The sequence below is a fragment of the Heterodontus francisci genome, chromosome 17 (assembly GCF_036365525.1).
Source record: "Heterodontus francisci isolate sHetFra1 chromosome 17, sHetFra1.hap1, whole genome shotgun sequence".
Taxonomy (NCBI): Eukaryota; Metazoa; Chordata; class Chondrichthyes; order Heterodontiformes; family Heterodontidae; genus Heterodontus; species Heterodontus francisci.
In genome coordinates, this window is record NC_090387.1 from 66,208,969 (window position 1) to 66,221,450 (window position 12,482).

General features: G+C 47.2%; 1 protein-coding gene across 1 annotated transcript in view; it reads right to left on the bottom strand.

Moving 5' to 3' along the window:
• plekhg4 (pleckstrin homology domain containing, family G (with RhoGef domain) member 4) overlaps positions 1–12,482 on the bottom strand; it is a 401,233-nt gene that overhangs the window by 144,380 nt on the left and 244,371 nt on the right. Inside the window, exon 13 of the mRNA XM_068049566.1 lies at positions 577–768. Coding sequence (XP_067905667.1) covers positions 577–768 — 192 coding nt within the window. The remainder of the gene's footprint in view (positions 1–576; positions 769–12,482) is intronic.

Genomic DNA, 12,482 nt, shown 5'->3' on the forward strand with positions numbered 1-12,482 from the left:
GAGTTTAGAACAATGAGAAGCAATCTGATTGAAACATACAGAATTCTTAAGGGGATTGACAGGGTAGATGCTGGAAGATTTTTCCCCTGGCTGGAAATCTAAAATTAGGGGTCACCATCTCAGAATAAGGAGTCAGTCACTCAGAATTGAGATGAGGAGAATTTTTTCACGCAAAGGGTTGCGAATCTTTGGAGCTCTCTATTCCAGAGAGCTGTGGGTACTTAGTCGTTGAGGATATTCAAAACAGAGACTGACAGATTTTTGGATATGAAGGGAATCAAGGGATATCTGGATAGTGCAGGAAGGTGGAGTTAAGATAGAAAGTCAAACATGAGCTTAATGAATGGTGGAGCAGGCTCAAAAGTCCGAATGGCCTACTCCTGCTCCTATTTCATACGCTTTAATTTAGTGCTTGTAGTGGGAAATAAAAGTTTGAAGTGTTATACTTTAATAGTTTATCAAATAATTTGCTTATGCCAAAGTAATCACTACTGATCAGCTCAGTTCACCTGTTAAATCTATTCCTCTCTGTCATGACCTTAAAGGATAGAAATGATTTTGCATCCTTTCACTCACCTTGTCAAAGAATTCATATAACTTTAATGTCTTGTCAATCTTCAGTCCACATTCATTTAGATTCTTTACAAATTCACCAAATTGTTTCTTGTATGCCTGCAGTTTCCCTTCAAAAACATGCAATGCTGGTGACTTGAAGTCATGCCACTGCTCCAGCTTCTTCAAAAGCTCCCTGCCTTTCCTGCAATACTCCTACAATGAAAGAGGATACCTTATCAAAAGTGGAAAAACAATTGAATAATCAAAAAATGCAATATTGTTCTTGAGGCATAAACCTACTCTTTGATAAAGTAAAAGTTCTCATTTAATTACCTAGCAACATCACTTCTATGCATCCGAGCCCGTTAGTACACGACATGAACAATATAGCAACTTTTCTTTACACCAACTAAGCAGCTTCTTGGATAAAGACCAATGTAAAAAATGGAGTCAAAATATTGATGAGGTATATTTTACTTTCTTATAACTTTGAACCATAACTTCATGGCAATGTAATTACAGCACTATGCAAACTGCCACTGAAGCACAACTGAGGAACATAATTGGAAAAAACAAATCAATACGGGCTGCATGTTTTAATTTTGAAAAAGAACTAAAGACTTTACTAGAATTTGAAATTACTTCCCTGTGTTCTTGTAAAACCCTGACATTTAGGTCAGGAAGTCACTGCAGTACACAATTATAGTTGGACAGTTCTGAATTACAAAATGACTGATGCTTTTAAATCAAGGTCCAGGAATAGAAAGGATGCTGACCTCCATTTATTCAATATAGCTGGTCAGCTGTGTGATTCTTGATCAATTCTCTGACCCAAACATGTCACCCCTCCCCTCACCTATTTTCCAATAATGTTGCAATGCCTGACTCTTAGAGATGAAACTGATGTAAACTCATAGCATTAAAGCATTGCCTTGCTCTCAACTCAACAGATTTCTAAGCAAATTCCTTATCATATGTAATTTTTAATTTGATCTAACTGTCTTTTGAAAAGCATACTGAATATATTAACACCAGTTATAATTATCAGTAGCCTGAATTAACAGAGAAATGTGTGATTTACACTGTCATGCCAAGAAACTTAAGTGCAAATTACTGCTTAAGCTGCTTAAAGTTGATTAATGGCAATATCCTAAAGCGCTAACTAAGGTGGGAGAGTGACAGCAATTAAGAGACATTCACAAATTAAGCAAGTTGCACATTCAGAAATTGGGAGACGGGGCAGGAAAACAGGGGAAATGGACAATTAGACTATATAAATTACATGTCAATGTAGGATCAGTCCTAAATTGGCGAATAGCTGACTTGACTGTTACCCTCAATCCTATACAACCTTGTGGGACTTAGTTCTGCTTATTAGGGTGACAATAAAAGGAAATAAACACTTCCTCAATGAATGCATCAAACAAGTTCAGTCCTAATTTGGTCTATATTTTTTAAGCATCTCCTCAGTGAAGGACCTACCTTGCTGCCATTTGCACTGGTAATTATTTTACATTTTAACTTGTATAAGATATTCATCCTTTTCACAACTCAAATGCATTTAAAAATGAACACCTTCCATTTTCAATTAGTTTTTTCTTTCCTTTTAGAGCTCATGCCAAGCACTGTTCTTCAACTAAAGCGTAAGCCAGTGATCCACTATCAAACCCCTGCAAATACCACTTTCTTTGAACTGATTGCTCAGTTCAAAGATGGCTGCCCAAGATGACTTCTCTGCCAATTTTCACTTCCCAGGAAAAATAAGAGCAAGAACGCATAGTTTGTGGAACTAAAGTACCAAAATAATCAATTTAATACATCAGCACATGAAAATAATTGGGCTAAATTTGTTGACTATAACATTTCAAAATATTTATCCGTGTATATGTTTAATAAAGAAATCTAAATATACAGATGAATTGTGTACATGACTGGTAGAGATCGAATGTCTGGTCTATGACACGTGCTAGATGTGAAGGAGAGCCCTATCTACATTTTTTAGACGATCGCAACAGAGCAGCCTTTACTATACCAACAAAATATTTCCAATTTTCACAATATGCAGCATTCATGTTCACTGGTAATGTAAATAAGGTGACATTAGGATTCATAATAATTGTTAAGTGAAACTAACTATGACAAATCTAAGGTAAATCTGAACCCAGCTGCCAGAAACAACAGCACTGACATTTAACAACCATTCCACTAATAATTGCTTAAATGCTTCAATAAATAGACATTAAAAAAAAATCCAGTGAAAGTGTTAATTTGCCATTTAGCTGTAAACAACATAGGCAGTTACTTTGAAAGACTGGCTCTTTAATTTACATTAACATACTGTTTTACTTGCATCTATAATGATGTATTAAATATGGTATATTTTGGTACCCATTTAATTGAAAACTCATGTAGCTGCAGTACCTGTCACTCCTGTAGGTGGCACTGACAGGTAAGTAATTTTCATGTTAAACGGGTTATCTTTCTTTTAAGAGAATATTTCGACCTTATAATGTTCATACTTGTCACTAAGTTCCAACAGACTGCTCAAAATACAATCACTTTTACCTATCATTCTTTTCACAGTAACTAGAATTTACCAAAAATAAGAGTTTAAACAAAATAAGGAAATTCAAAAATTGCATTTCAGAATAACAGCTACATTTATCCACTGAGGTGTCTTTTGTGTCTTACTAATGCTTTCATTCAAGTTTATAATTGAAAGCCCTAGACTCTCCTAAAAGCGTAGGAGATGATTTTAAGCCTATCCACCTGGCGGAAACCAGGTGGGAGGGGGAGGCAGTTGAAATGACCAAAATGACTTGCCCGCCTTGGAGCCACCAGGGTCACGCCAACTGCAATTTTAACCTATTCTCCTGACAGGAGGCAAGGACACCTGCCCAAAGCTGACGGATCCTCCTTTACATATGCATGTCTGATTCCAATGACATAATAGGGACCAGACTTAAATTTGAACTCGGGCATGAGTGGGGATGTTGCGGTAGCTTTGTTGTTGCACCAATCTGGAACAGAAGTAGATCAGCACCAGGAGAGGCCAGGAGGTGCACCAATGGATAGCTTATGTCCCCGTTGTCCTCTACTCATTTCGCACCCTTCCAAACACGAGACTGCTATGACACGCCCTGGAACTCAATGCTGCCACCTACCTTGCGTCGGCAGGTGGCTTCTAGGCAGCACGAATTTCTACTATTTCTCAAATGTTTTGGGTGGGATGGCCCTTGAAACTGCCTTGGCTTCATTCTGCTGCAAATGGGCAGGAAATGACACACCAGCACACAGAAACTTGCTGGTAGTTAAGATCTCGACCATGGACTTGAACCAGATATACCTGCCCACAGTGGTGACTGACAGTTGAATTTGGATTGTGTAGTCTGATGTACCTAATTGCCCTCTGCTTGTACAGTTTATAGACCTGACTGTCTCTCTTTTCTCTAAGCTATCTAGTCCAAATAGTCTGCCCACACAGACACAGTCTAGCCCAGGATTGTCCAACATGCAGCCTGCAGGCCAGGATCAGGCCCGCCAAAACTTTCCAACCGGCCTGCGGATGTAAACTGTACCCAGCCATTCCTCATCCTTGCCAGGGGTCCGTGACTGGTAATTTCAGAGATGAGAAATTTCCCATTGGCTTCTTTCTGACCAGACTGGCTTTAAAAAAAAGCACACTGTCCGTTTCACATATGATTTCGAATTTCAAAGCTCAGGTCTTTATCTAATGCTCATTATCACTCTGTTCCATATTCACAGCTAACAGGTGCCGAGAGTGGGAACAGTGGCTTCCAAACATTGGACAGATGCAGGGTTTTCCAGCAGGCTTTCAAAATAAAAAATTCGGAACCCACTGGAAAACCCCAAATCTGTCCGAAGTTCGGAACACACTGTTCCCTCTCAGCACCTGTCAGTATAGCTTCAGGGCATTCCAGTGGGTTCTGATTTTTTTTTAAAAAGTCCCCTAGAAAACCCCAAAGCTGTCCAAAGTTCAGAAACTGATATTCCCGCTCTCAGCAGTGGTCAGAGAGAGAGGGGGAGGCAGAGAGAGAGAGATGGGGTAGAGAGAGAGAGAGAGATGGGGTAGAGAGAGAGAGAGAGAGAGATGGGGTACAGAGAGAAGGAGAGAGATGGGGTACAGAGAGAGGGAGAGAGATGGGGGAAGAGAGGGAGAGAGCTGAGGGAAGAGAGAGAGAGAGCTGGGGGAAGAGAGGGAGAGAGCTGGGGGAAGAGAGGGAGAGAGCTGGGGGAAGAGAGGGAGAGAGCTGGGGGAAGAGAGGGAGAGAGCTGGGGGAAGAGAGGGAGAGAGCTGGGGGAAGAGAGGGAGAGAGCTGGGGGAAGAGAGGGAGAGAGCTGGGGGAAGAGAGGGAGAGAGCTGGGGGAAGAGAGGGAGAGAGATGGGGGAAGAGAGGGAGAGAGATGGGGGAAGAGAGGGAGAGAGATGGGGGAAGAGAGGGAGAGAGATGGGGGAAGAGAGGGAGAGAGATGGGGGACAGAGGGAGAGAGATGGGGGACAGAGGGAGAGAGATGGGGGACAGAGGGAGAGAGATGGGGACGGCACAGGAGAGAGGGGGGGACGGCACAGGGGAGAGGGGGGGACGGCACAGGGGAGAGGGGGGGACGGCACAGGGGAGAGGGGGGGACGGCACAGGGGAGAGGGGGGGACGGCACAGGGGAGAGGGGGGGACGGCACAGGGGAGAGGTGGGGACGGCACAGGGGAGAGGTGGGGACGGCACAGGGGAGAGGGGGGGACGGCACAGGGGAGAGGGGGGACGGCACAGGGGAGAGGGGGGGACGGCACAGGGGAGGGGGGGGACGGCACAGGGGAGGGGGGGGACGGCACAGGGGAGGGGGGGGACGGCACAGGGGAGGGGGGGGGACGACACGGGGGGGGGACGACACGGGGGTGGGGGGGGGGGGGAAAAGGACGACACACAGGGGGGGGACGCCAAAAAGGAGGGGTGACGTCAAAAGGGAGGGGGGAGGACGTCAAAAGGGAGGGGGGGAGAACGTCAAAATGGAGGGGGGAACGTCAAAATGGAGGGGGGAACGACGTCAAAAGGGAGGGGGGAGGACGTCAAAAGGGAGGGGGGAGGACGTCAAAAGGGAGGGGGGAGGACGTCAAAAGGGAGGGGGGGGACGTCAAAAGGGAGGGGGGGGACGTCAAAAGGGAGGGAGGGACGACAAAAGGGAGGCGGCAACGACAAAAGGGGGGGGGATGACACACAGGGGGCAAATGACACACAGGGGGCAAATGACACACAGGGGGCAAATGACACACAGGGGGCAAATGACACACGGGGAACAATACAGTGGGGGGAGGCACTGAAGGGCAGGACACAGAGAAGGAGGGGGAGAGAGACAGTCGGTTGCCGGGGGTAGGAGGGAGGGAAGAGAGAGAGCGATAAAGGTTATTGCTGACAGATGGACATCTATCCGGAATGCTCTGCATCGTTACAAGAAGTGTGCAGGCAGACACTGACTACTTGTGCAAGCAAAGAAAAACAGGTATCTCACTAAATCAGAGTCCAACATAGTGAAGAGAAAGTAAGTCAATAAATTAGTCTTCTCATTTTTAAAGCTTCTTCACAAAAATGCACATTTTGTTGTTTTGATTAATAGTCAGATAAATTTTTAATGCCTTTATCTTTCCGAAATTGTCTCACTGGCTCCCTATGTAAGATAAAATTTGTAATGTGGCCCCTCACGTGAAAAGGTTGAACACCCCTTGTCTAGCCCTTTCACCATTTTAAATATCTCCCCAAAGCTTATTCTTTCCAAGAGTAAAAAGATCTAGTTCACTAAGCCTATTGCAATAATTATAGGATTTTAAACCTAGGATCATTTTAGTGGTTGGTCTTTGGGCCACTATATCACCCACCATGAAGATACAAAAATTGAATACAGTATTTTACATGATGCCTGTTAAAGTGTTGTACAAGAACACAATGGGGTTGATTTTAACTTCCCAAAATCAGCATTAATGGTGCGGTAACGGCCTCAAAATGGGGTTGATGGACTTCCCGCCTAGTATTGCTGACAATCAACCCACTATGACTTTAGGAAGAGCCTATCTCTGGATAGTCGAAATAACTGCCTGTTTGAAGGCCCTATAAATATGTAAATCAAAAGATCACCCGTATTGTCCGTTCATGGGAGATGGACAAGTACTTAAGAAATCTGTCTTGGCCTTGCTCAGGATTAGTTTCAAGAACATTGTTAGTTATATTGGTTGCAAAAGATTAAGAGAGGTTGCAGTGCAACCTCTGGAGTAAAGAGTAACAGGTGTTTATTGTTACAACTTTTTTCTTTGATTCCAATGTATTTGTGACATCAGAGTATCAGCCAAAGACTTGCAGGTTGATAGGTAAATTGGCCACTGTAAATTGCCCCTAGTGTAGGTAGGTGGTAGGAGAATTGTGGGGATGTGGTAGGGAATATGGGATTAATGTAGGATTAGAATAAATGGGTGGTTGTTGGTCGGCACAGACTCGGTGGGCCGAACGGCCTGTTTCAGTGCTGTATCTCTAAATAAAAATAAATAAAATAAAAACAAATTAAAAATCTACAATAATATTATGCAGTTTTTGTCTGTCTGGACTTTTTTGATTTATCAGTTTAAGGGGTGTGTCTGCTGGTGGGCATGCAGGTGGGGTGGAGACAGGCGGGGGGGGTGGAGACAGGCGGGGGGGGTGGAAACAGGCGGGGGGGGTGGAAACAGGCGGGGGGGGTGGAAACAGGCGGGGGGGGGTGGAAACAGGCGGGGGGGGGTGGAAACAGGCGGGGGGGGTGGAAACAGGCGGGGGGGGGTGGAAACAGGCGGGGGGGGTGGAAACAGGCGGGGGGGGTGGAAACAGGCGGGGGGGGTGGAAACAGGCGGGGGGGGTGGAAACAGGCGGGGGGGGTGGAAACAGGCGGGGGGGGTGGAAACAGGCGGGGGGGGTGGAAACAGGCGGGGGGGTGGAAACAGGCGGGGGGGGTGGAAACAGGCGGGGGGGGGGTGGAAACAGGCGGGGGGGGGTGGAAACAGGCGGGGGGGGGGTGGAAACAGGCGGGGGGGGGGTGGAAACAGGCGGGGGGGGGGTGGAAACAGGCGGGGGGGGGTGGAAACAGGCGGGGGGGGGTGGAAACAGGCGGGGGGGGGTGGAAACAGGCAGGGGGGGGTGGAAACAGGCAGGGGGGGGTGGAAACAGGCAGGGGGGGGTGGAAACAGGCAGGGGGGGGTGGAAACAGGCAGGGGGGGGTGGAAACAGGCAGGGGGGGGTGGAAACAGGCAGGGGGGGTGGAAACAGGCGGGGGGGGTGGAAACAGGCGGGGGGGTGGAAACAGGCGGGGGGGTGGAAACAGGCGGGGGGGTGGAAACAGGCGGGGGGGGGGGTGGAAACAGGCGGGGGGGGGGGTGGAAACAGGCGGGGGGGGGGTGGAAACAGGCGGGGGGGGTGGAAACAGGCGGGGGGGGGGTGGAAACAGGCGGGGGGGGTGGAAACAGGCGGGGGGGGTGGAAACAGGCGGGGGGGGTGGAAACAGGCGGGGGGGGTGGAAACAGGCGGGGGGGGTGGAAACAGGCGGGGGGGGTGGAAACAGGCGGGGGGGTGGAAACAGGCGGGGGGGTGGAAACAGGCGGGGGGGTGGAAACAGGCGGGGGGGTGGAAACAGGCGGGGGGGTGGCGGGCAAGGGGGAAGACACGGGCAAGGGGGAAGACACGGGCAAGGGGGAAGACACGGGCAAGGGGGGTGGGAGGAACACAGGCAATTTAAGTCTTGCTGTTCTCCTTGGGGTCCAGTGCATACTTTCAAACTTGTTCAGCTGGTACCAGAAGGCTGCAGGGGTCTTCTGTCTTGAGGCTTAATTTGTTTCAGTGGGTCCCTGAAACAAAGCATGAGAGAGACAGAGAACGACCTTGCTTCTCTTTGGTCTTCAAAATTGCAGTCTGTCTCAAAACTTTATTGTGATGCACAATTCAATCAATTCCCAGGTTGGCTAGCAGGTTAGTCATGTGCTCAGCTCTTTGTTCGACACAGCATTGCCTGGAAGGGTTGTTGATTCTTTAAAGCTTACCAGGCACACTCATTGGGGGCATGGAGTACTGGCTCTTACACAGACAATGACTCTCAATGTCTTTTGATCATCAGTATCAGTATTATCAGTTAGAACCAGCGAATATGAGCATATTCCACACTCTCAGCAGGGTTGCCACATCCAAAGGGAAGCAGGTCAGAGCCAGGGTTACAAGTTAGTCCTAATTCTGCAGCCCAAGCTCCCATTGACCATGGTTCCTGCTGGCAGAGCAGGATCTCAAAATCACCCCATGTGATTTAAATTTTGAAAGTACAGCATGTTATTTGGATACGGTATAATATTGCTATCAAAACCACTTTCAAGTGTGTTATCCATAAAATTCTGTGCTTAATCTAATATACGCCAATGAAATAGTCCTCCATCTTCTATGCTTCAGGAGCGGAATGATAGTTGGCAATTTCCTCTGTGCCTTCAAATCTTGGTGGGAATAAAAAAATTCCTCAATCAACTCAGCACCATGGGACTATTGTATTCCAGCCTCAAATTCAAATACCAGTAATGTTTGGGGATACTAGTTTCTGGGGTCTGTTAAAGCTGCAGCATAGTTCATGAAATATATTGAATTACCAGCTGCTCTTCAATTTCCTCCAAATTCTAATTTTTGGATTTGAAACAGTTTTTTCTAGAGATTATAATGAGACTACCTACCATTTATAATATGCAGCTGGTTTTAAACAAATCAGATTGTTTAATTTTTATGGGCCAAACACTGGGGTGGCACAGTGACGCAGTGGTTAGCACCGCAGCCTCACAGCTCCAGCGACCCAGGTTCGGTTCTGGGTACTGCCTGTGTGGAGTTTGCAAGTTCTCCCTGTGACCACGTGGGTTTCCCCCGGGTGCTCCGATTTTCTCCCACAGCCAAAGACTTGCAGGTTGATAGGTAAATTGGCCATTGCAAATTGCCCCTAGTGTAGATAGGTGGTAGGAGAATGGTGGGGATGTGGTAGGGAATATGGGATTAATGTAGGATTAGTATAAATGGGTGGCTGTTGGTCGGCACAGACTCGGTGGGCTGAAGGGCCTGTTTCAGTGCTGTATCTCTCTATGACTCTATGAGTATTGACAAAACCCATCTGGCTAATTGAATCAGGGAGCGCTTCCATTGTCTCTCTATGCAACTGTCTCAGAATGCAAATGTGCAGCCATGTTTTCAGCCACTGCTCTGCGTTCCTTTTAAATAAGTTGTGTTCAATGTCCAGTAAACTTTCAAATAGTGTTCCATGTGCCGAAATTAATATGTTTCCATTTGGCAGGTGTGGTTTCCATCACACCTCCATCTCCGGCCAAATGAAATGCGACATTAGGGGGAGCATTTCATTATAAATTAGAAGGAAGAGAAAGTATAGGAAAGCACACATGCATTTTTTTCACTCATTCTTATTCATTCAGGAATCTTAAAATTGTTACAGCCTTTCCTTTGTAGCAGTGCTGCTTTGGACTGCCCTTTTGTCCTTGAGGTGGATCTGAAATAGTTATGTGTTGCCCAAGGGGTTGAAAGTTTCTTCACTTTCAACCTGCAATATGTTGGAAATGGTCATCCCAATGAATATGTGTTTTTTGGAGAGGTTTGAAGTTTGCAGATTGCCATGATTGTCTAGGGTGCCTTTGTTCCTGTTGGGGTCTGTAGGGGGATGGTTAGATTTAGTTAGCCCTGGGTTGGAGCTCTGATAATGGGGGTCGGCAGTGGGTGGATCCACTCTGATCTCACTTTCAGTGCTCTGGTGAGTCATCCAAGTGCTGCTTACCTCAGTGGATAGTTGGTTCCCTTCTCTCCGGACTGTGGGGGCAGATTCTCTGCTAATCTTCCCTTTGTCCTCTGGGACACTCCTGCTTGCAGCTATTTGTCCAGATTCTACTGCCCTCCACTGCAGCACTTTGACTAGGTGAGGCATCAGCCTGTTTCTCTGCCCTCTTGAGGACTTTCTTTGTCTCTACAGGTTTCTGTAAATATTGTGCTTCTGGTATCTGCATTTACATTGGAGGACGTGGAGTCTAATTTTTCCAACATTTCGGGATTGGCTAACCGGACAGTAGGGGGTTTTCATTTGGGAATCCTCCCAGACCTCCTGTAACCTGTTCTCTTTGTCCCTGTTTCCCCTTTCCTCTCTAACTTCTTGCTATCCCTGTGCCTGTCTGTCCCCTTTTGTTCTCGGCAGTGATCCCTTACAGTTCACCAGCCCTCTGCTGGAGGGTCCTCCAAATGACAGTACAGGACTTAGGGGTGCAGATTTCACTGCAGGTTGGAGTTTCCCCTCAACCTGGCACATGTGGCAACTCCTACAGTACTCCACCACATCTTTGTGGAGTTTTGGCCAGTCAAACTGCTGCCTTATGCGGGCTTTGGACTTTCGTATGCCTACATGTACAGCCACTGTAATCTCATGGGCCATTCTTAATATTTCCCTCCGGTACCTCTGCGGCACCACTAACTGGTGAACCACTGTCCGCTCTTTGTCATCATGTCTGTGAGGAGAACTCCATTTCCTTATCAGTACCTCATTCTTCAAATAATAGCAATCAGGACTCCCTTTGCTTCAATTTCAGTCTGGGCAGCCTGTACTAACTTCTCAGTACAGGGTCGGCTCGCTGAGCCTCATCCAGGGAAGATCCATTTAATTCATTCCCTGGGTCCTCTAACTTTCTAAAGAAAGTTTCAGACAGACAGACAGACAGACCTCATGGTCATCTGTCTACAGTGCCAATTCAGTCCTTTCTGGCGGAGCTGGTTTGGTCTTGGCCCGATTCACTACACATTCAGGGGAACTGCAGGGGACCGTCTCCTGCCACTGTCTCTCTGACCTCCTGTGGTCTCTCTACCACGACTGGGGAAGCTACCACCTTTGCCCTCACCAGATCATTACTTAGGAGCAGGTCAACCCCATCCACAGGCAAACTAGGGACAATCCCTACAATCACCAGTCTCAAAACTAGGTCGTACTCCAAGTGCACCCGGTGTAAAGGTACAGGCGTACACTGCCCGCCAATACCATCTACCATCATTCTGGTATTTACTGCACTCTCTGGGGGAAAGGTCAGGCCTTTTCCCAGTAAAAGGGATCTAGTGGCCCCTGTGTCGCTGAAGATTACTATGGGCGTGCTTGCCCCACTCGAGGGGTATGGGGTACTCTCCCTTCAGACACAAAATCCTGATAACCTTCAGGCATCCTATTAAATCTTCCTGCACCCATGGCATTATGTTTTCTGGGTCTTACTATTGCTGCAGTTAAAGCCCCAGCTTGTTCTGTTGTGATTTCTTTCAGGGTCCCTTCTCCTTCACTGAGCAGATGTGCCCTGATTAACCCTACAGCCTTTCACCGTAGTTTCCAGCAGTCAGCTCTTGATGACCTGCCGCATTACAATGGAAGCACACAGGTCTCCTAGTCTCACTCGTACTTACAGCACCACTATTTTTGGCTGGAGGAGGGCCCCCTGTGTGTCCTGCTTTTCTTTCTCTCCCAGGACTGCTTGGGCTCCTATCACCTTCCCACCCTTTGTTCTTTTCGGGTTTGTGGGGTTAACTAGGAAAGGTTTCCCCCGGGGAAGCAACTTGTATATTAGAGCAAACTCATCAGCCAAAACTGGGGCTTGCTTCGCTCTATTTACTCTTTGTTCCTCCACGTGGGTCTTTATGGAGAGGGGGAGAGTGTTTTTAAATTCCTCGAGTAAAATCACCTCTCTGAGGTTTGCATAGCTGGGCTGCACTTTAAAAGCCCTCAACCACTGGTCAAAAGCCAGCTGCTTACTTCTTTCAAACTCCAAGTAAGTCTGTTTCCTGAGGGTTCAGAACTTCTGGCGGTAGGCTTCCGGTACTAGCTCATATGCCCCGAGGATAGCATTTTT